A 23,684-nucleotide genomic window follows, 5' to 3' on the forward strand; every position below is an offset into this window, starting at 1 on the left:
CAAAAAATGATGTATTTTCAAAAAGACTTGTTTCCTTTCCTTTTATTTCAGGCTCATCTGACCAAAGGTCTTGAGCACAAAGACTTGTATGTTTTCTAAATTGTGCTCAAAAATACGATAACAAAAGATTACTAATAGCACAATCCTATGCAGAGGGCTATATCGAAGCCTCCCGTTGAAGTCACAGAACAAACACCAAGTGCTTTAAATTGCATCCTGAGGCATTTAAAAGCTGCTTCAATGCAGATCCATTTTAGGTGCACCGGAGGACCTCCCACTGCCAGTTCAGGACATTCTTAAAGCATTCATGAAGCATTGCTTTAAACTATTGCAAAGAAAACTAGAAACTATTCAGTTTGAAGAGAGAGATCTTAGGCTTATCTATTCAAAATCTTCTCAACAGCGCATATTTCACGTTTTCAGGACTTCACTGTAATCCTTTTAATCTGAGGTCAAAAACAGATAAATCTCTACTGAATTTTACATATGCTCAGCAAATAGCTCACCTGCAATGGTAGGTTTTTCTGCTTTCTTTGACATTGCTGGATGGAATCTACAAGTAGTTTTTCTTTGTCATTCAGTGACCGTGATGACGGGAGAAAAGTGCCCAAAGGAATAGAGAGCAAACTTTCTGGAACATGACATCTATGAAGTGATATAGAACAACACAGAGAAAAGAAAATTACTGTGAAGAAATGTTTCTCCTTGTTTCTTGAATTATCTGACAAGGTCTTTTTACACTGGGAATGATCCAATGCACTGTGAGCACAGCAGCTTCTTTTTCATTCATATGACAAGACATTTTTTGTGAGCACAAAGGCATTAACAATGCAATCCTAAGGGGAGGCGAATGCACTCAAGGAGCCAACTGATAGTCCTGCTCTCACAAATTTAAAAAAAATGGCTTAGAGGGGAGGGACTGGAGGAAGGGGAAAGACAAATAGGAGGGAGAAGTGAGAATGGGGGAAATGTTTGGTCACATCCATAGTCGACATCCTGAACTGCTTCATGCATCATGGGTGTGGCCATGTCAGTGGGGGGTCACTTAATTTTTGAGTACATTTGGCACTTATAGAATACACTGTGTTTTTTGCTGGTGTAACTTTACGCCTCTGTTGGGGAGTTCCCAGACTGAAAGGGCTTAGGGAGCAAACGAACTCTGGCCACCCCCCGAGAGTACTATCACACTGGCATGGGGCTGCACTGGTCCCTGAGAGCTACGGAGCGCCGCTGAGGACCTGTACTGGCGTAATTGTCCCTTATGCCAGCATATCTTGGAGATACGCCACCGTAAAGGTCAGTTGGCTCCTTGAGTGCATTTGCCTTCCGTTAGGGTAGCATTGTTAATGCCTTTGTGCACACAAAAAATGTCATATGAACGAAAAGGAAGCTGCTGTACTCACAGGGCATTGGATCATTCCCAGTTTAAAAAGACCTTGTCAGTGGGGAGACAAATGCGGACTAAAACTATGCAAAAGACTAGCAATCAATTTGGAATCAACTCAGGCTAAAACAGCATCCAGAAAAGGCAGGGAAAATGTAAAGAGAGAGCAAGGTGACTTCGAATGGTTGGAGAAAACATGCATAATGAAAACAAAGCCCTGAAGTAGTCATGGGGAGACAGTGACGGAAACACCCCATGCATAAAAGGCCAATTAGGAATCTGCTTAGTGTCATCTTAGTAGAAGCACCATCCACCACTGCATTCACTGCTGCCACAAGACCTGATGTGATCAGGGCCCAAGGTTACTATACTTTGAACAAAATTCATCCAAACTTCGACAGACTTACATTTTGCCCAAATTCACCTCCTAAGGTGGCTTTTCAACTTGCCTCATGATTTGGGATGAACATCCTTACTGCATGTGCAGTCTTATCTTCTCTGGCAATCAGACCACCTAGTACATTTCCAGTACAGTATTTTGATGTAAATTAATGGAAATATGTGTAGACAGGCAATTTGGAGAACATGATTATAAAGATACATGCTGAAGTCAGCATGAACATAAAATCACAGCTGATCTTTTGCACTGTGTACATTTTCCAGTACAAAGTTTAAGGGAACACAGAGCAAGAGGGAAACAGCTGTGGGTTAAAAATCAGATTTTAAAAATTAAACCTTTAAAGCTTACGTATTTTCTGGGCAACTCCAGATGTCATGATGTCCTTCATTATTTATAGCCGTGTCAAGTCTCCACTTAAGGCAAACATCTATGAAATTATAAGATCAAAGTTAATGTTTAGAGATATCACAATGACATTACTTTATAGGGCACTGTGATTGCATGCATCATTTATTTTTAGTTATCACCCCCACCCCAACAGCTGTGGTTACTAATCACATAAAGTAATTTTCCCTTAAAAGAAAAATTATTCCTCTGCAATTTTCAAATTAGGAATGTGGAGTACTTGCTAAGGCGTGATCATTTACCCATTCACATACCTCCCTTGAGCCCTCATCACTTACAGTGTAATGCTAGGCAGAGTTACTCCCTTCTAAGCTCATTGTCTTCCATGGCTTTAACAGGGTGTAACTCTTCTTAGGAGTGCACTGCTAACTTTTTGGTTCCTCTGATGTTCGGTCTCTGACAACCTTCATGCAAGCAAAAGATCTTTGAGTGATGAACAGGCATGCATGCCCTAACTTATCAGAAGATGATCAGCTACACAATAAATAAACTGGTAATTTCCTTGATCATGTCTCGAAGAAGGAATCAAGGAAAGGAACTCAACGATATTGAGTAAGCGTAAATCAGCTTGCAAGGTTGTTGCAAGGATATATTGGAGGATACACCAATCTGATGTCTTAGAGATAAGGGCAGGAGATGATTGTCAAGATATTGAAGATAGCTTTTAATTCCCAGATGAAAAAAAGTGCGTTAATGATGCCTCAAACTTGTACTGAAATTTGGTAAATAGCTGGCTAAGACCAAGGCCTGCCTACATGCCCCAGAGTACCTCTAGGGTTGCCCCTGTCAACCAGAGGGAGGGTTGTGGGGGAGAGGGGTTGTGGGGGAGTCCTGGCAGGAAAACTGAAATAAGGCTTTGGCTACTTACCACCGAAGTTCTGACCATAGAGTTCCTGGCAATTCCTAAAGCTACCTGGAAATGACAAGGGTAAATCTGCCAATGGCCAGAAACTCTATGGCCAGAACTTTCGGAAAGTAACCAATGTCTTATTTTTTTTTCCTCTTCAGGATGATCGTGCACCCTGTCTTTGGCTCCAGTTCCCACTCATTGATCAGCTGAGCATCGGTGGGCAAGGGCTACAACTGGTTGGGGAGGATTGCTGACCTTCCAGTAGTGTCTGGAGATACCCTGGGATTACAACTGATGTCCAGGCGACAGAGATCAGTCCACCTGGAGAAAATGGCAGCTTTGGAAGATGGGTACTATGGCATTATACCCCACCGATGTCTCTCTCCTCCCCACATCCTGCCTCCCCTCAGCCTCCACCCACAAAAGGTCCAGGTATTTCCCAACTCAGAGCTGGCAACCCTAGCCTGGAGGTCTCTCACCATAAGCGGGCAAATGGGAACCCTAGACATAACCCAGGCCTCTCCAAAAGTTCATCCCAGCCTTCCTGACCTCACTGTTCACACACATCTCTTCCTTCTCTCTCCTCCAATTGAGCCCTCATGCACAGAGAGAAAATCTGAAAAGCAAGCGTGTTTTTAAACAGCCTTCTGTCCAAAACCTTTGAAACAACTGACCCTAAAAGCTGGCAGCTTGCCTATAATCTTCTTTATACCATGTCGAGTGGCTGACAAAGCCACTTAAGTTATAGGCCGGCAGCCTTTATAACAAAACACGAAGGATACCAGTTACATTAGCAGCCCCACAGTGTGCTTTCAACGTAGTATAAAGTGAAACAAAAGGGCTGTTTGTAAAATAATTCCTTCAAAGAAGAAGGAAGTGAAAAACACAGCGGTGTACAGCATCTGTGACAGGGAAAACTGGAACGAACTTGTTTGAAGTCAAAAGAAAAAAGAAACCTTCACTCGTATCCTGCTGAATCCTTTATTCCCCCCTTCTCTTTTTAGCCATCTCATTTTATAAACTCACCACACTGAACAATATTTGGAATCTGCTCTGCCCTTCTTCTTTTGTACTGAATTATATCTGAGGGTTTCTCATTCCATCTGGCACCCAGATAGCCAAAGTCATTCCAGAAAATTATTTCTCCTTTTTGACCTTGAATGACAACAATTCTTTGTAAGATATTGGTGGCAGTAAGGAAACAAAACATTTATTCAGCATCAGTGGGCATTACAGGCCTCCCCTGATGTACTTGGGTGTCTGACCACAATCTGGGCAGATTGCTCTGGAAATACCTAGTAAAATTCCCAAAGTTCAGAGTTTGGGTAACTCAATCCAGAAGGGAAGAGTGAGCCCTATGTGGGCGAGCAGTCTCTTCTGGTTTTCTTCAATGGTTCCTTATTAGGGTTGCCGACCTCCAGGTACTAGCTAGAGATCTCCTGCTATTACAACTGATCTCCAGCCAATAGAAATCAGTTCACCTGGAGAAAATGGCCACTTTGGCGATTGGACTCTATGACATTGAAGCTCCTTCCCTCCACAAACCCCCCCCCCCTCCTCAGGCTCTGCCCCAAAAACCTCCCGCCAGTGGCAAAAAGGAATCGGGCAACCTTATCCCTTATTGATCAAGAACAGCTCCTGTTTACCAGTAGTTCTAGTAAACCAGTATCTTATTCTGTTCCAGTTTTTCCCACTGTCATTCTCCAGGATTCCAATCCCTTCCTTGAATCAGCAAAAATTAACTATCTGATCAAGAAGTAGATGTTTCTGGCCTCTTGTATGCGTCCATGTAGATACATGTGTGCAAACATGTCAAACTGTGCACTGTCTACCATGTGACATTTCAGCTCATGAAATATATTTTGATCACTTAGAGAACAATCCTAAAAAGGTCTACTCAAAATCCTACTCAAGTCCATTCAATAGGACTGACTCCCACAAGTTAAAAAAAAAATTTCCCCCCTAGAATGTATCAAAAGATTTAAATCCTCTTGACTTTCAAACAGAGACTAAAACAGTAACCAAAGATTAGGATCTGGAAGACTGCCATAAATCTTATTGGCTAGTAGGCTTGCCAACCTCCAGGTGAGGGCTGGAGTTCTCCTGGAATTACAAGTAGTCTCCAGACTACAGAGGTCAATTCCCCTGGAGAAAAGGGCAGCTTCTGAGGGCAGACTCTATAGCACTACATCCCTGCTGAGCTCCATAACTCCCTTTTCAAGGTCAGCCCCAAATCTCCAGGAATTTCCCAGCCCAGTGTTGGCAACTCTGCTGGCTGACCGTGTGCCCGTCAGTCTGATCTACCTCAGTGGCTTGTTGTGAAAATAAAATGGGAAACCCTGAATCTCGTACACTGCCCTGGTCATCTTGGAGTAAGAACAGGATAAAAAAGTGTACTAGATTATAGATGGAAGACCAGGCAATCACACTAGAGTCTTTAGTAATACATTATAATGGCACCTCTAGTAAATGAATTGGGGTCTTATGTATCCCAGTTTTCTACTGTGAAATATTAGAGGGTCTATTCTCCTTGAAAGGATAGGGGTGCAACCTATGGGGATGACAAGTCAATGGTGAGAAAGTCCTATCTTTCCAAGGACAGAATACCAAAGACGGGATCTTTGGAAACACTGCTAGCACAAAGAAAAAAGTCGCTGCAGCAGCAGCAGGAGGAGGAGGAAGAAGAAGAGTTGTTTTTTATCTGCCGACTTTCTCTACCACTTAAGGGAGACTCAAACTAGCTTACAATCACCTTCCCTCCCCCTCCCCACAACAGACACCCTGTGAGGTAGGTGGGTCTGAGAGAGCTGTGACTGGCCCAAGGTCACCCAGCTGGCTTCGTGTGTAGGAGTGGGGAAACAAATCCAGCTCACCAGATCAGAGTCCGCTGCTCATGTGGAGGAGGGGGGAATCAAACCCGGTTCTCCAGATCAGACTCCACCGCTCTTAACCACTATACCACACTGGAAGGGGCAAGGGCACAGAAAATAAGGGCAAAAGGTAGCTGACTTCTATTATAATCCTGAATGACCAGAGACCTACTAACAGAATGCTGACTACTGTGGTGAACCTCCAGAGGCTTAATAAATCTGCTGGTTTGGCTGCGATAGTTTGAAGCAGTGGAAATTAATATGAAGAACTGGGTTTGATTCCACACTCCTGAACATGAGTGGCAGACACTAATCTGGTTAACTGGATTTGTTTCCCCACTCCTACACATGAAGCCAGCTGGGTGACTTTGGGCTAGTCACACTCTCTCAGCCCCACCCACCTCATAGGATGTCTGTTGTGGGGAAGGTGATTGTAAGCCGGTTTGATTCTTCCTTGTGGTAGAGAAAGTTGGCATATAAAAACTAACTCTCCTCCGCCTCCTCTTATAAGAGGCTAGGGGCCATTCTACCCGCTGCCTCAGCTCTGCCCAGTCTCCCCTCCAGTTGAGCCACTCTCAGACGCTGCCAATTGGCTGTTGTGGAGGCAGCTCTTTAAAGGGAAGCACCTCCATGGTGTTCTCTCCCCCTTCCTGCAACAGCCGCCAATCAGGGAGGAGGATATTTCCAGTTCCCAAACAGTAAGCAAACCATTTTCGCTTGCATATAGATTATCCTGCCTCTTTAATTCTGGCATTCAGCAAACGAACAGGTGGAATCTTGACTTTCAACATTAAACCAAACAATTGCAGTTGAGCAAGTCTGAAGACAAAGGTGTGAAAAGGCCTAATGCATTATTTAAAACATTTTAAAATACATATAAATATTAATGATTGGACCAGATTAAAAAATGTGCAAAGGTTCACCTAAATTTGCATATGCTCACAGGTTTCATTTAGTGAAAAGAATTCACAAACATATTTGCCCATTCTTTCTGGTTGTCTACTGTGTGAACAGTAATTGCTTATCAGATTTTATTAGCAAGAAATATCTTGCAGTTTTTCTGTTCTGAGTGGAGTTGCATTCTCCCTAAAGGAGCAGGTTTGCAGCTTGCGGGTGCTCCTAGACCAAGGCCTCCTATAGGGCAAACAAGTGGCAGCAATGGCCAGGGGTGCTGTTCACAAGCTTTGGCTGGTGAACCAACTGTGGCCCTTCCTGGGCAGAAAAGATCTTGCCACTGTGGTACAAGCCCTGGTAACATCTAGATTAGATTACTGTAATGTGCTCTTGGTGGGACTGCCCTTGAAGACTACATGGAAATTACAGTTGGTACAGAATGCTCTGGCCAGAGTGCTGAGTAGAGAGGGTCATAGGGTCAATATCACTCCAGCCTTATTCAATCTACTTCCAATTTGTATCTGAGCCCAATTCAAGGTGCTGGAATTGACTTTTAAAGCCCTGAATGGCCTGGGACCTACATACCCTAAGGGCCTTCTCAGTTGTGACCTCAAAATCTTGGAACTCGCTCCCCAGGGAGATTCATCTGTCTCCCTTTGTCTGTGTCTTTCATCAGCAGGTTTTTGTTTCTTCTGCCATACCCCCAATAACGGTTACTGACCCTTTTTTAATGTTGTTTGTTTATGTGTTTTACTTGGATTATTTTACCATTTTAACTGCATTTTTGATAGTTTTAATGTTTTTTATGTTCACCTCCTTGTGGACCCTGATTGGGTGGAAAGGCAACATAAGTAGCATCTGCCACTCATGTGGAGGAGTGGGGAATCATACCTGGTTCTCCAGATCAGACTCCAGCGCTCCAAACCACCACTCTTAACCATTACACCACGCTGGCTCTCTTGTAGTGCCAAGATTAAAAACTGGAGATTCCATGCAGTCAGTACCTCACCACACAGAGCTGCACCTATATGGAACGGTTTGGGGCTGTTTGATTGTATGAATTGACTCCCAGAAATTCTCACTTACTGATTCCTATGTCTTTCCAGTATTGGACAAGACAGTTTCCCATTGATTTCAACAAGTGGTTGTATTGCTTAACATTGGCAAAGGACTGCTTGTTGTGAGTTGGCTCCATGACGTCTAAGGGTATGTCAACCATCCCTACAGCCCCAGCACCTAAACTGCAGAGACAAAAAAAAATATGTTAGCATACGGATGAATATTTTAGTCACAGATATTTTCATTTCCATCACAAAGGTATTTCTGGACTTATGGCAAGGTGTCTTTGTAATGTGCTCCTAGCTCAGTTTATTAACATAAATGAGTCATCGTTTGGATTTATAATTAATAATCTGAATTTACATAATGCCCTAATTTAAAGGTCCAAGGCAGTTCCTTCCCTTCAGTTATTCTTCAGTTATTCTTACAACAACTATGCAAGGGTCCTATTTTGGGAGGGCAGAACAGCTCACTTCCTTGCAGGGTCTTTCAGACGGCATGTAGACTGTATATGCATGGTTATTAGTACACCTGGATAGCCCAGGATAGTCCGATCTCATCAGATCTCAGAAGACAAGAAGGTCGTCCCTGGGTAGTATTTGGATAGGAGACCTCCAAAGAATACCAGAGTCGATACATAGAGGCAGGCAATGGCAAACCACCTCCGAAAGTATCTTGCCTTGAAAACCCTATGGGATTGCCGTAAGTCAGCTGCAACTTGAATGCACTTTCCACCACCACCAGGTAAGAAAAAGTAATCAGAACAAGCTTTGTTGAAATAGACCATCTTTAATATCACAGGCAATGCACAAGCAAAAATGTAAACAGGCATAGAGCAGCTCTGCTTGTGCAAGATCTTTTGCGGCTAGCACAATCTTCCCTGTATCTTATAGTGACCAGAAATTGCTTGCACAACTTCTTACACAAGTGGAAAAATGGTTTAAAATATGCTGTGCTTCACTTTGTGCAAGGGGCTAGTGTGAGGTTGTCCTAAGCCACAAACTTGTCCTAAGCCACTTTTATAATCATTTTTCAAATGATAGCAGAGTATAACAGAATGTGAACTGCTGGATAATAAGAGGCAACAACGGCCAATTGCAAGATGCAGGTAGAAACAGGAATGCAGAAATGTTGATTTATTTTTTCTTAATTATCCATGACCAGCTCTAAGAAATAATACCTCTAAATGGGGTTACCCAAATATTCACATCATTAAGCACTGAAAATAAGTGGTCCTCAAGACTGAAAAATGGGGCTTCAAGTAAAGTTGGCAACCTCCAGGTTGGGCCTGGATATCTATTGGAATCATATCTAATCTCCAAACTATAGAGATCAGTTCCCCTGGAGCAAATGAGAGATTCAAAACAGATAAAAGGAAGTATTTCTTCACATAACGCATAGTTAAAGTGTGGAACTCCCTGCCCCAGGATGTGGTGATGGCTGCCAACTCGCAAGGCTTTAAGAGGGGAGTGGCTATGTTCCTGGAGGAGAGAGCTATCACATGGATACTAGTAAAAATGGACAGTAGTCATGATGCATACCTATTCTCTCCAGGATCAGAGGAGCATGCCTATTACATTAGGTACTCTGGAACACAGGCAGGATAATGCTGCTGTAGTTGTCTTGTTTGTGGCTTCCTAGAAGCACCTGTTTGGCCACTGTGTGAACAGACATGCTGGACTTGATGGACCTTGGTCTGATCCAGCATGGCTTTTCTTATGTTCTACATGGCTGCTTTGGAGAGTGAAGTGTATTGCATTATACCCAGCTGTACTCCCTCTCCTCCCCAAACCGTGGGCTCCCAAGGGTCCACCCAAAAATCTCCAGGAATTTCCCAAACCAAAGTTGGCAACCCTACTTTCAAGTATTAGGAGAAAAACTTACTAAGATCCCAATTCCTTCTGCGGTCCCACCTTCTCAAACATCCGAATCAGACGACTGTTGCTGTAGATAAGCATCCCATCTCGACTTCTATCTTGAATGTTAATTCCAAATATTAAGAAGAGTGCTTTTGATTTTCTAACAAACAGAGAAGATAAGCACTTTCAAAAGAGGTATCCAGTAGCATTTTAAAGCTCCTAACTGCCACTAGTATTTTAGGTATATAATTACAGATTTTTAAGCCAATTTAAGCTTGCAAATGATAAAAAAGGATTGGTTAATCAGAAAATAAACATGAATGCTTTACACCCAAATTGTATTTTCGCAAATCAGTATCAGAAAAAGAAACTCTGTTTTCCCAGGTTTTAATACTTTGGCACATAATCTTTAAGATATCTAGGATTCTGTAATTTTCCATAGCTGAGCTTCTTCCAAGCCAATCTGCAAAAACTTTGTTTTTGTATTTCTTTATGCTCTTTTAGGAAAAAAATATATACCTAAGCACTTCAGCTTTGAAACTGAGACACTCTTTAATATTTGAACAATTTCACTATTGCAATTGTAAAGAAAAAAGTGTTGGCCATTTAAAACTCACATAATCACAGCAGTATCTAAGCTAACTGCAGAACTGTGAGAACGTAATGCCACATATATAAATGCATCTGTCTCAAAATTGATTCATGCTTTTGGGCCACTCTTGGTCATTAAAGGTAGACAGTGTCTATTTTCATACACGGCTCAGTCTTTTTTTCTTGGAGCAACAGCAATTTCACAAAACAAATCCACTCCGTGTTTTCACTTGCCTTTGTCTGTCTTTGCTCCTTATTCTTTTGTCACTCCCCACAGCATCCCATTCTGCAACCTGAGAAACCTTTGTTTCCAACTTTGGAAAGGAAGAGCAGTAGAACAAGTTATTTTATCATATATTTACTTTAAAACCATCTGCTCTAAAGTGAAAGGGACTACTATTGGAAACCTGCAACTGAAACTAGATTATCACTCCACAGAGATTCTGTAAAGCCAACCTGTACAACTTGTGACCCCTGGAGCCAAGCCTAGTTCGCCTGTCATATCCTGTGACCTGCCAGTTCCTTGATAACCCTTCTAGGTAACTGGCAAATCCCAAGGAGGGTCTATGAACCACCAGTGGTCTGCTTGTTACACAAGTGTTGTAGACTAAAGGACCACTTATGTGTTGTAGACTAAAGCTGCAAGAAGCTAAAGCAATTTGTCATCGCCAACCTTAAAAGTTGTGTAATTCCTCAGTAGTCATTTCTTTGGTGTTCTTGATTTTCTGCCGGGGGGCTGTTCCGGTGGGGTGGGTGGTGAAAAGACTATGGGGTAAGCAGCGGTACAGTTCAGTTTTCACCATGTACTGAAAACTTAAGATTCTGCTTTCACTTCATCCCTCTTTTGTACCTTCAACATAATGGATACAAGCGGCATGGCACTAATGTAACAGAACGAGGCGCAACACAGGATGGTGTCCTTGGATTTTCAGAAGACTCAAATAAATTGGAGATTGAAAGTCTGAGATACTGCACCACAGGGAGCCATTCATTTAATCGCAAATGTACAATGTTTCCACATTTCCACATCTAGCCATATCTCTTCCTTTGGATTTCATTTTTGCTCTTAATTTCTTTTAAGACCATCCAAGATGCTTCTGGGTAGTGTTTACTTCTTAACTTAGAGAGCTGCACTACTAAAATGCTGCAGAGTAATCCCACCAAAGGGCTGGTACTCACATCACATTCTTACCAACTTTGCAGTCATTCACATGCATGTATATGACAATAAGCATAATGGATTCTGTCAGGAATTTAGCCCTTATAAAGAGATGTATGAATGTGTAAAGTATAGAATCAGCAAGTGGGAGGGGGAAGCCGAACTCTTCCTTGTTTTCCATGAAACCACTTTTTAAAAGCTGTTTTGAAGCTGTAATGGGACTTCAAGATTCCAACTAGCTGAAAAAAATGCTTAGTACAAAAAAGCAGGTTTGAGTGTGAAATCATGGGTGGGAAAAACATTAGCCCCCTCTCTCAGCAGTCCGTACTGTGCTTTTACAGTGCAAACCTAAACAAAGTTACATTCTTCTGATTCCATTGAAATCAACGGGCTTAGATGGACGAAACTCTGTTTAGGGTTGCAATGTGAGTCATTCTGCACTGCCACTTGAGAGGGGATTGGAAGACCTCGTCTGGGTCTTGACACCCTCACGTCTATTGGTTTTTTAGTGATACATCAGAAAAACTTACAGAAATCAGGATCAACCAGCTGTTCCTGAGTCATCGGGTGAAAACGCATGGTCGCTTTAGCCTCCTTTATTCCCTGTTTCAGCCAGGATTCAGCCAGGATCAAATGCATGCGTTTTCGCCGAATGTGCATTCCATCCTGGCTGGATCCTGGCTGAAACAGGGAATAAAGGAGGCTAAAGCAACCATGCGTTTTCACCCATCATTTGCTCACCACTTCTATAAACTATCTTGACTGAAACTGTGCCATTTATATTTATGTACAACGCATGGCACACTGTTGGCGGTCTATAACTATTTAGCCGTGGTCTGAAGTCTAGCAAATAATTATAGTGGGAATTAGCACTAGTGAACATACCTATGAATATAAATGATCATTTGTGCAGGTACAATTAGGCTATAATTATCACACTAGAAGTCTTCTGAAGTGGAAAGTGCTTTCTAAACATCCTTTAATAAATAATTAAAGTTGAAGCCAAGGCAGTTTAATAATGACTTTTAAAAGCCTCAACAATGGTAAATAAGCAATTAACATGATTTGAAAGTCTTTCCTGCTGTTTAAAGGTCATGCCAGGCAAAAACTCCAAAGCCTATATTTCTTATTAATTAACTTATAAAGCTAATGAAGTGGCAAGGCTAAATATGACAAACACTGATGATATAAATGAAAGTGGTAGGTCAATGGGGTGGATTACTATAAAGCACCGGAATACTATAAAATGTAGAGAATTATCTTGCCCAAGGCCACTGAAATTAATGGAGGACAGTAGAAAACTGGTGCCAGGCACTCTAAGGAGTGGCAAGTGCCTGGGTTGTGTGTGCTCAAGCCTCAGGATCAAACTACACGATACATTATTTAACATGATGGACTTTCCCTATCAAGATCAGGGAGGCATATGTTTGGCAGGAACCTGGGGAGATTCATCGGGAGTGTTTTAAACTGACATCACAAGGGGAAAGAGACAACCAACCAACATAGGGATTTCAGTGGAGAGCAAACTGCAGAGGCCCACCTGGGAAGTCCAGGTCAAACTGAGCCAAAGGTGTGAGGCTTCAGGTACTTATGTACCAATGCCCAAAACATGGGCAATAAGAAGGAAGAGCTTGAGCGTCTAATGCAGACAGGAGGATATGATTTAGTAGGAATTACAGAGACTTGGTGGGATGACTCCCATGACTGGAGTGTAGTAGTGGATGGATGAGTGGTTCAAGAAAAATTGAAAGGGTCGAAAAAGAGGCAGAGTGGTGCTGTATGTGAGGAGAGGGTTTGCTTGTCAGGAAATACTGGAGAAGGCAGGTGACAGCCCAGAAGGCAGGTGACAGCCCAGTATGTAGGTAAGCATAAGGGAAGAAAGGACATACAGTCTTGTGGTTGGAGTCTGCTACAGACCATCTGACCAGGGTCAGGAGGTGGATGCTGCCCTCCTTGAGCAACTTGCCAGGGTACCCAAGAAACATGGCCTTGTAGTTACGGGTGCCTTTGACTCCCCTGATGTGTGCTCAGAGACAAACTCTTCTAAGCGGCCAGAGTCATACAACTTCCTTTTTCAAATGGTGGACGAAGCTACGAGGTGCTTGACCGTACTCAACTTAATATTAACCAACAGGTAAAAGTTGATAGATGGCATGAAGATGGTAGGGACCTTAGGGGAAAGTGACCGATTTTATTGGCTCCCTACATGGATAATATATGGGGGGCAATAAAATTGGACCCCCTGATCTAATCTTTACCAAACTTGGGGGGATCTTCTAAGGAGAGTCACTAGCAGCTATGCTGCAAATTTGGTGCCTCTACCTTAAAAAACAGACCTCCCTCGAGCCCTGGAAAGATTCCCCATAGACTATAATGGAGAAGAAGGTTGGGAGGGATTTAAACTTTAAAGTGCTTGATGGAAACATGCTGAGCATTTTCTTTTCATTTTAAAAGGCATTTCGAGTGCTGTAGCCAGCGATCTCAAAACGATCCCAGAAAAAAGCTAGAAATGGCTGCCTAGGGACGCGGTGAGCTCCCCCTCACTGGCATTCTTCAAGCAGCAACTGGACAAACACTTGTCAGGGATGCGCTAGGCTGAAGCTGCATTGAGCAGGAGGTTGGACTAGATGGCTTATATGGCCCCTTCCAACTCTATGATTCTATAAGTTGGGGCCACATTCTCCATCCCTGAATCACTTTCCCCACAGCCGTTCTACCGATGTGAACCATGGTTTTTAAAGCCTGTGAAGGCCCAATTCAGCTTGTGAGCACTGAAGGCAGGGGATGTGGCTTCTGCCTCCCCCCCCCCCCCACTACAATCTTGGTCCGAATCAGGCCCCCACATGCTTTAAAAACACTGTTCCTCACATCTGTAGTGTGGCCTCAGGGAAAACAAGGCAGGTCCAAAAATGTATTGTGTAGTTTGGCCTTCAGACACATCTTCACATGCAAAAAGAACAGGAGTGTTCAAGGCTCACCTCTGAAGTTGGTGGGCAGTATGAAGTCTCTGGATTGGCTAGGTCTGTCATAAATATTAGGAGTCAGGCCTGGCTTTTTTCACCCGAATATAGAAAACATACCCAAATCCAAATGTTGTCAGTCCCTCTTTGCCACCGATGGGAGGTTTTTTAGGCGGAGCCTGAGGAGGGTGGGGTTTGGGGAGGGGAGGGACTTCAATGCCATAGAGTCCAGTGGCCAAAGAAGCCATTTTCTTCAGGTGGACTGATTTCTATCGGCTGGAGATCAGTTGTAATAGCGGGAGATTTCCAGCTAGTACCTGGAGCTTGGCAACCCTAGTTCAATCCTAACAGATGTTTTGTAGCTCACATTCATTTCAATGGGCCCGGTACAGTAGGCAATGTCTAAAGAACAGATTATAAATACTTTTCAAAGTTTTACTTTTATATTGTACCTCACTGTGTTCATGCAAAAAAGAGTCTTGCAAATGTTTTTGTCCGCCCTTTGCTTCCTTCGCAGCACGTTTAGCTACAAGCATAAGCAAAAGCATTTATCAAACTATTTTGGAGATTTACTGCCCAACCCACAATAGCATTAAACACCAATACTGATTCCAGCTAGGCCCTTCGGTTGTGGCGCTGGTTGTCAGTAATGCTAGTGCCAATCAAGGATATGTTTGGCTTGTATCAAACAAGCCAAAGAGCTGCTGAAAAAGTCTGCAGCTGTCTGTTAGTCAGAAGCTGACTCACAGCAGAATGGGGGAGTAGCTGGGTGCTGTGTTCTGATCCCCCCCCCCCGAAAAACAGCTGCAAAGTGAAGTTCAAGATCAGAAGCAATTGGCTTTTCCGAACTGGGGTGATCTTCTCCTTGTTTCTGATAACTTGGCTTGGAGAAAAAGAAAGGAAATTAGCCAGGCTTCCAATCACTCCCCCCCGCCACACACACCCGATTGACTGTATTGGTGCAAAGCTGAGGTGCATCAGGATGAGGGATCAGAAGAACCTGACTTCTAGCTGATCAACTGGGAGTTGATGTTTGTCCCCTCCCCTTAAAAAATTCTGCTGGGTTCAGAGCAAAATTTCCCGAGCAGAAGATCAGAAACTGTCTCCCAGCTGATCTTTCACTAGCTGGGAGTCAGGTTCTGACGGCTACAAGTAACATGAAAAGGAGTGGTTGTGAAGCCTACCTATTTCTGTTTACAAGTAAAAGTTAGCAGACCCTCAAAAAACCTTTGGAAACATAAAAAGGAAAATATTTTGGTATACTTAAGATTACAGGACACTGCCTACCAGAATTCAGTTCCATTTCTGCTGTTTTTGGTTCTTTTGTAGCAACTTCTTTGAATGGTGAGATATATGGATATTTCCTGTTAAGATACAACACATAAAACTGAGTTAGATATCACTCAGTGCTGAGCAGGACTATTCTTAAGTCTTATTAATAAAAACCCTATTTTATTTATTTGCAGAAGGGGTGGCACACATTCAGAATACTGGGGAAATTGTTCCTTGTCTGCCCTATGCCTTCAATATAACGGCTGAACGGCAGCTATCCAGATATGCCAGACAATAGCCTGTTTTAGAAGTTACATTTCACCAAAGGTATGCGGAGAATGCACGACATGCATGCCATTGCCATTTTGCCTGAAAGAGGCAACCCATACATTTGAAGCTGAATATGTGGTGTTGTCCCTTTCAGACAAAATGACAAAATTGCATACATTGGGAGGATCACGTGTAGTGCATTCTCCAAATATACACTAAAGGGCTAATTGTGCATTATCCTTATTGTGCATTATCCCTAAAAAAGGGAGATATGTGGATATATGTTCAACTTTTTGTGATGGTGCCATTTAGACGGCGTTCCAAATACATAATGGCAAGACGGAGCATGGCATGCATGATACTTGCCCCACATGGGAAGATGGAAAAGTTTTTGAATTAGTATCAGGCATGTATAAATTATTCAAAAGTCTCTTGAAACAACAAAAGCCACAGTCACCCGACAGAGATTAATGTCTACACTTACCTATACGTTCAGTACAATCAATTTGGCTGCTACATTTGATACCTAGCCCTCTTACCTTTTACAAGCACCCTTCCATTGATCAGGCCACAGCTTTCTTGTAATGGACACACACAAGGGCACCGATTTACCTTGCTCAGCCTTGCTTTGTGTGTGCTTCACGTTCTAAGATTTGGACTCCATTAAAGAAATGAACTCCTTAAGTGCCCTAAAATTATTATGCGGCACCTTTAGAGCCCAGCCTGAGCAACTTTCACTCGGTGGGGGAAAAAACAGGTAGAAAAAAATCTCTGTTGTTGAGGCGATTATCTTATGCAGAGTGTTTCTTGCTCGGGGTGAGAAGTGTTTGGTCACAGCTGATTACCTTTTAACACTCCAGCCTGCCCGGGTGATTGGAACTTGGCTGAGATTATAAATTGCTCTGCCATCAAAGTCAATTTCTTCTCATGGCCAAAAAGGGTGGTTAAATGCTTCCAAACACATTGCTTTGAAAATTTAAACATCTTGCTGTGCAATAGTAAGAGGAGCTGACTCACCTGGGCCTATAAAAGCAGTACGGCATGGGTTTGGTTTCTACTTTCTTGGCTTGAATGAATATCCTCATGTGTGGTTTGAAGTACAAAAGAGCTGAATAAGCCCTCAGCGACCACTGCTCTGGAAGGCTAGCACAGAAAAGTGTTTAAGAAAGAATAACTTAAGGCCCAAAGGGAGAAAATCCATTATATGCAGTGTTTTTTTGTAAACAAAAAGGTGCCAGTACTCATATATAAGTTTGTTCCTGTCCACCAATTCCCCCCTCAGGACTTGGAGAGCCAGTGTGGTGTAGTGGTTAGGCGTAGAGGACTTTGTCAACCATGAAACCTGAAATGATTGGCCCACCTAGAAAGGCAAGCGTAAACATTTCTGAATTTCTGAAGTTTCAGAATCATCAAGCAACTGAACTTTTGTTTACTAAATGCTGCATTTCCCTTGCCAATTCGCATCTATTTCTGCGTATGATTAGAATAAACTTTGAAAAACTGGAACCTAGCCTTCAGATTTTCTTTAGGCTTCTTGCTAGCTGCTCAGCTTGCACTAATGAAAAGGATTCTAATAGGTAGCCGTGTTTGTCTGTAGCAGTAGAAAAGAGCAAGAGTCCAGTAGCACCTTAAAGACTAACAAAATTTCTGGCAGCTTTCGTGAGTCACAGCTCACTTCTTTAGATACTTCTTCAGGTATCTTGCTGTGTAATAGGTATCTGAAGAAGTGACCTGTGACTCATGAAAACTCATACCTGCCAGCAATTTTGTTAGTCTTTAAGGTGCTACTGGATTCTTGCTCTTTTCTATTGCTACAGACAGATGAACATGGCTACCCATTGTGATCTACCCCCCACCTACCCACACAATGTTTTTCAAGAGGCCATGCCCCAATCAAATGTTTATTATAATGGTCATCAAACTTACTTTTGATCTTCTCCGGCAATCAATATGTCCGCTTCATCTGTTTGAATGTCAAGTTCTGGCTCACCATCGAGCATGAGTTTCAAATTGTATATCACCACCAGAGTTCCTAGATGTGAAAGTTAATATTGATCATCACATGCCCACTCTTAAAAGTGTCAATTTAAATGACTGTGAAGTGACAATGTAGTGAATCGTTACCACTGACAGGATCTATTCACAAAATTACACTCTTTTAATGAATTTATATAATCTGCCACTTGATGTTTCTGAAGAGCCCATTAGAGGTCAGACTCTGTAAGAAGGCACAGAGGTTTCCTTGGGGTTTGCATCCCACCACTTCCATCCAGTGCTTTTGAACAGGGGCTTCTAACAGGGGAATTTAGCAAGGGAGTAGAAGATTACCCCTGAAGTAAGAATTTCTCAAAAAAGAGGACATAAACGTTACACATCAGCCGGAAGGGCAGTGTATCAGAATAGCCTTCCTGAAATGGAAATCTGCACAGATTTAGGTAAGCACCCATTTCAACCTAAAACACTTTTACACAAGCAGACCAGTTGTGAAGATAGAAAGCCAGGAGGGCAGTCGGGTTCTCCAGTGTTCTGCAGGGAGTGCCACATCTATGATTATCTGTCCACTGGGCAGAAATTGTGTGTATGTTATCGATACGTGGAGCTGTAGACCCTCAGGGAGCACATACCTTCCCTTGAGGCTAGGGTTGCTGAGCTAGAGAAGCCAAAGGAGAGAGACAGGTGAATGAAATCTTCAGGGACCAGTACTAGGACAGTCCCACTCCTGTGCTGACAGCTTCTCCGCTGTCATAGAGATTGAGGGTTTCAAAATTGGAGATTATCAGTCTGAGGGAAAGGGACAAGATCCCTTAAGATGAGATTTCTTCTGTGGATGACGGACCAATAACCTCTTCTACCAAGGATACCCCTCTGGGCTTTTGGTAGTGGGGAGGTGGGTTTTTGGTAATGGCTGATTTGAGGAGGAGGAGGAAAAGAAGAAGAGTTGGTTTTTATACCCTGATTTTATCTACCTTTTTAAGGAGACTCAAACCAGCTTACAATTGCCTTCCCATCCTCTCCCCACAACAGGAGCCTTGTGAGGTAGGTGGGGCTGAGAGAGTTCTGAGAGAACTGTGACTAGCCCAAGGTCACCCAGCAGGCTTCATGTGTAGGAGTGGGGAAACAAACCCGGTTCTCCAGATTAGAGTTTGTTGCTCATGTGGAGGAGTAAGTAATGAAACCTGGTTCTTCAGATTAGAGTCCACTGCTCTAAATGCCTACACCATGCTGGCTCTTTATAGTCAAGGACTATAAAAAAGTAGCCTCTGGGATAGGCATTTTGACTGCATGGTGACTTGCCTGCCTGGTGTGAAGGTTATAGCCATCATGTGCTGTCTAGACAGGTTGATAGTACTGGGGAGGATTCAGCACCAATGGCATTGGGTCCTGGAGGGGAAAAATATAGGTTGCTAGGCAGAAAGTTAAAAGCCTCTAAGCTAGTGTTCTCAAAATTCCAACTGGTCCCACAGACAGGATCAGCTAGACAGGCACAGATTCGGAGTCTCAACACGTGGATGAGAAAGTGGTGCTGAGAGAAAGGGTTTAGATTTATTAGGCACTGGGGAACTTTCTGGGACCAGCCAAAGGGGAGCTACATTTCTCTCATTCAGTGTCACGTTCAACAGGTCAGCATGTGTTAATTTCATGGACACTGAATAAAACGTTAGGAGAAACCTGTATCACCTAGCGGTTTACAGAAAATGTAAGGGTTTGACAAATGAAAATTAAAAACAACACCACACAGTTCACTTGGGATCCTCTAGAATTTGCTGTCTTGACTAGGGCAGAACACATGGCTGGGCAACGGTGTGGACAGGCCACACACAAAATAGTGAAGGACGTGCACATCTGATTCAAGTCAGAGAACACGAAATTGAACCAAGGGGAAATGTCACACCTGGTTTGGCCCTGAGTGATAGACTTTGGAGGGATAAGAAACTCACCCCTTTCCCCGCAGATAGCATCAAACTGTTTCATCAGCTCAGCTTCACTCTTAAAAGGAGAATATTTACAAATGATGGACAACTGTATGGCAAACTTCTCAGGATCATCTATTATTGGATTTCTTGTAGTACTTGACCATGAAGGTATTGGAATGATGACCTATTTTAAAAAGACAATGAAGGAGAGTGGCTCAATCTAGAGATATTCAAGCACAGCAGAAAGCTGGGGGGGGGGGCTACTGGTTTATTCTCCCACCCTCTCTCCAGTGATGCAGTTTGCTTTTCCCTTTACACCTAAGAGGTGAGAAGCGCTGTCAAAAGTGGCAGTGATTATCATCTGTCATGCAGTGTATATGTGGTGTACACACTTTCAGGGTCATTCCCCCTCTGCAGCTTTTAACATGGGTAGGAGGTCAAGTCTACGTGCAGAAATCTATTTCTGCTTGTGGACCTGTATGACTCCACCACAGATTTAGTTAGTTGAACTACTTAATAATTAACAAACCGGTCTTGTTTGTTTATGGAAACATTTATACCCCACCTTTCTTATAGCCCTAGGTGGCTTACAAATTCAAATAATAAAGAATGCAATGAAACCTCACATAACCTCCCTCTCTAAAACAAAGCCTACACGCCCTTAAAAGACTTAGCAAACAGAGCAGACTGCTAAATACTTCAAAGGATATGATGGGAAAATCATGAGCTCTCATTGATGCCAGGTGGGCTATCTAAATGGGGGAACAACTAGCAGGTGGCAACTCTAGCACAAGGACGTCTGAGAAAAGATGGTCCTTGGGCTACCCTAAAGAATAACAAAATTTTATTCCAGCTTAAGCTTTCATGTACTAGAGCCCACTTATTCAGATGCTATAAATGCTCCTCACTTTGCATTTTGTGTAAGAGGCTGAAACAAAGAAACAAACAGCAGGGTCAAGGGATCATAAAATGCAGGAAGTACAGAGTGAAATGTAATTATGTAAAATTCAAATCTGACCAGGAAGAAGTACTGAGACCATTCCCTTGTTAGGTTAAACTTGTTAACACTTGCAATGGGCAGGGGAATCACAGGTTTTGTTAGGATATTCATTTATAAGTATATGTGTACCATCAAGTCGAAACCAACTTATGGCAACCCCAGAAAGGGGCTTTCCAGGCAAGTGAGAAGCAGATGTTCCTTGACATTGTCTTCCTCTGCAGAACATTCCTTGGTGGCTTTCTATTCCACATCTCATTCTTTCATTTTTTTAAATGTCAAGTCACAGCTGACTTATGGCGACCCTGTAGGGTTTTCAAGGCAAGAGACGTTCAGAGGTGGTTTGCCATTGCCTGACTCCGCGTCACAACCTTGGTATTCCTTGGAGGTCTCCCACCCAAATACTAGCCAAGGCCAACCCTGCTTAGCTTCTGAGATCTGACGAGATCGGGCTAGCCTGGGGTTATTCAAGTCAGGGCCATTCATTTATAGCAAGGTAAAAATCCTAAAACTCAGTTCAAGGGAAGAGGTAGTGTTACCTACAGCTCCCAGCTCAAACTAGGGTTGCCATGCACTTCCGGGTTCCCCCTGGGAGTGATGTTGTGCTGTTGGCCCAATGGCAATTTTTTATTTTTCCTTGAGAGCCAGGAAGATGGCAGCTCTGGCTCAAACCAATGCAATGCATCATCAGTGAAGCCCATCCCATACAAATACTTCTCTTTCAGAAGCCTTGAGTGGCAAGCCATTCTAGACTACAAACTGGAACACTCTGTGTCTGACCTGAGAGATTCTTCAACAAAATAACTGCAAAGGAAGACTCCAGTGAGAAACTTATTATAAAAAGTCTCTTTCAGGAAAAGCCTACAGACTTCAATGTAGCCATTGCAAAAAAATTTTTATTAGCAATAAGCTAACCAACATGATGTTTTTCTTCCAGTAGTTTTTGAAAAGAAATTAACGAGTCCACATGTATTTTGCTTTCTGGCATGCACTCAAATCATGATCTGGATTTTTATGCAGAAAATCCGTATAGACCTAAACATGAAAAAACTACAAAAATATGTGGCATGGGGCAAAGGTAGATATAGGAAGGATAGAAATTGCCTTTTTAAAAGGCTCTTTCTCTAAATCTGAACTCATTCCAAATCAGTGGTAGAACAAGAGTACCTGCAGTAAATTGTTGTGGAGTTTATTACTAGAATGTTGCAGTCATAAATTATCATTTTATCTAAAACAAACAATTTTTGAAACCGGCCCGACTGCTATCTCTGCTGAATGGCTGATTTCGTGTGACCTTAACAGACCCTAATCTTACTAGTTTTAAACTAGCTGTTGACACCGTGATGCACATAGCAATAGGAGAGCAACAGATTAAAAATACATATTTTAAAGTCACTCAGTATTCAGAGTGACATTCAGCCACTCAGTAACTGGATCTTTATATGTTTTCATGATAGGGTAAACACATGATTCTGTAGAGGAAAACAGGTAAATCGATCATTGTTGGCTGTATTATCATCAATGAAACTAAAGAAATCTAAAGAAAAATATAATTACCTCAGTGAGACCTTCTGCCTCACAAAATGTCTGAGAGAAAAGAAGGCATGTCATGGTACTCTCTTTCTTGGTGAATAATATGAAGTCTTTTCCTATTCGCATGGTTCCTCTATAGTCAGGACATAGGACAGGATAGATTTTATAATAGTAGTATTCTTTGTATATCAGTACATTTAATGTAATGTTGGCACAATGGGTAAACAAAGTGGGTATGTCTGTTTTTTTTACAGAAAGGAATTTTACTCCTCGCTATCAATACTGCTCCCCCTTCTTCCCCATGCATCATGTAGGACTGGGAAATACACGCAAAATATGTAACTATCTAGTTCCCTTTTAGACCACCTTCCAATTTGAAAGTTCCCAAGGTGAGTTTGCCACAATTAACAAAGAGAATAAAATCAACAAAAACCAATAAACACACATCAAAATATCAGTAGTGTCTAGAATCAATGTGTAAGTTCCCCAATTAACCCAATAGGCCACCTTAAAGACCCTCCAAAAAAGAGAGGTGTTATGATCTATTCAGAGGCCCTTAGGGAAACTGCTGTTCTCAGCTCCTGAGGGATTGCCAGGGTCAGGGTGCAGCAGCTGAACAAGTCCTATTCCAGATTCCCACCAGCTGAACCTCTGCTGAAGGTGGTTCCTGGAGAAAGACTAATCTCAGCTTGTAGGCTGGTTGCCACACTGTAGAAGTGATCCTTCAGGCACTCTGGGCTTAAGCCAACACCCAGTATTGAGCCAGAAAACAAACTGGAAACCAACACAGATGGTTTCCACTGGCTTAATATGGTCACTACAGATCCCTCTCAGAAAGATCCTTACTGAAACATTTTGGACCAATTGAAAATCCTGAACCATCTTAAAGGTCAGCCCCACACAGAGAGTGTAACAGTGATCTCTTTGTGTGTGTGTGTGTAAAGTGCCTTCAAGTCGCAGCAGACCTATGGAGACCCCTTTTAGGGTTTTCATGGCAAGAGACTAACAGAGGTGGTTTGCCAGGGCCTTCCTCTGCACAGCAACCATTTAAGATAATCAAGAACTCAAAACCCTTTTAGGTGCAATAATGGGAACAGTAAGTACCTTCACTACAAAGTGAAACCTCCATGTCCAGAGGCAGTAAACCTCTGAAAACCAGTGCCAGGTGGCAACATGGGGGAAGGCCTTAATCTCTATGCCATGTTGTTGGACCTCCAGGGGAACTGGTTGGCCACTGTGTGTGACAGGATGCTGGACTAGATGGACT

General features: G+C 42.6%; 1 protein-coding gene across 1 annotated transcript in view; it reads right to left on the reverse strand.

Annotated features, from left to right (window-relative positions):
• MORC1 (MORC family CW-type zinc finger 1) overlaps positions 1–23,684 on the reverse strand; it is a 52,109-nt gene that overhangs the window by 19,854 nt on the left and 8,571 nt on the right. Inside the window, exons 6-18 of the mRNA XM_056858178.1 lie at positions 22,442–22,550; positions 19,912–20,071; positions 17,900–18,005; positions 16,991–17,116; positions 15,719–15,795; positions 14,884–14,957; positions 10,543–10,605; positions 10,249–10,253; positions 9,747–9,881; positions 7,890–8,044; positions 4,066–4,194; positions 2,133–2,211; positions 507–645 (exon numbers count right to left, since the gene is read on the reverse strand). Of these exons, the coding sequence (XP_056714156.1) occupies positions 507–645; positions 2,133–2,211; positions 4,066–4,194; positions 7,890–8,044; positions 9,747–9,881; positions 10,249–10,253; positions 10,543–10,605; positions 14,884–14,957; positions 15,719–15,795; positions 16,991–17,116; positions 17,900–18,005; positions 19,912–20,071; positions 22,442–22,550 (1,357 nt within the window). The remainder of the gene's footprint in view (positions 1–506; positions 646–2,132; positions 2,212–4,065; positions 4,195–7,889; positions 8,045–9,746; positions 9,882–10,248; positions 10,254–10,542; positions 10,606–14,883; positions 14,958–15,718; positions 15,796–16,990; positions 17,117–17,899; positions 18,006–19,911; positions 20,072–22,441; positions 22,551–23,684) is intronic.

The sequence above is a fragment of the Euleptes europaea genome, chromosome 12 (assembly GCF_029931775.1).
Source record: "Euleptes europaea isolate rEulEur1 chromosome 12, rEulEur1.hap1, whole genome shotgun sequence".
NCBI lineage: Eukaryota > Metazoa > Chordata > Lepidosauria > Squamata > Sphaerodactylidae > Euleptes > Euleptes europaea.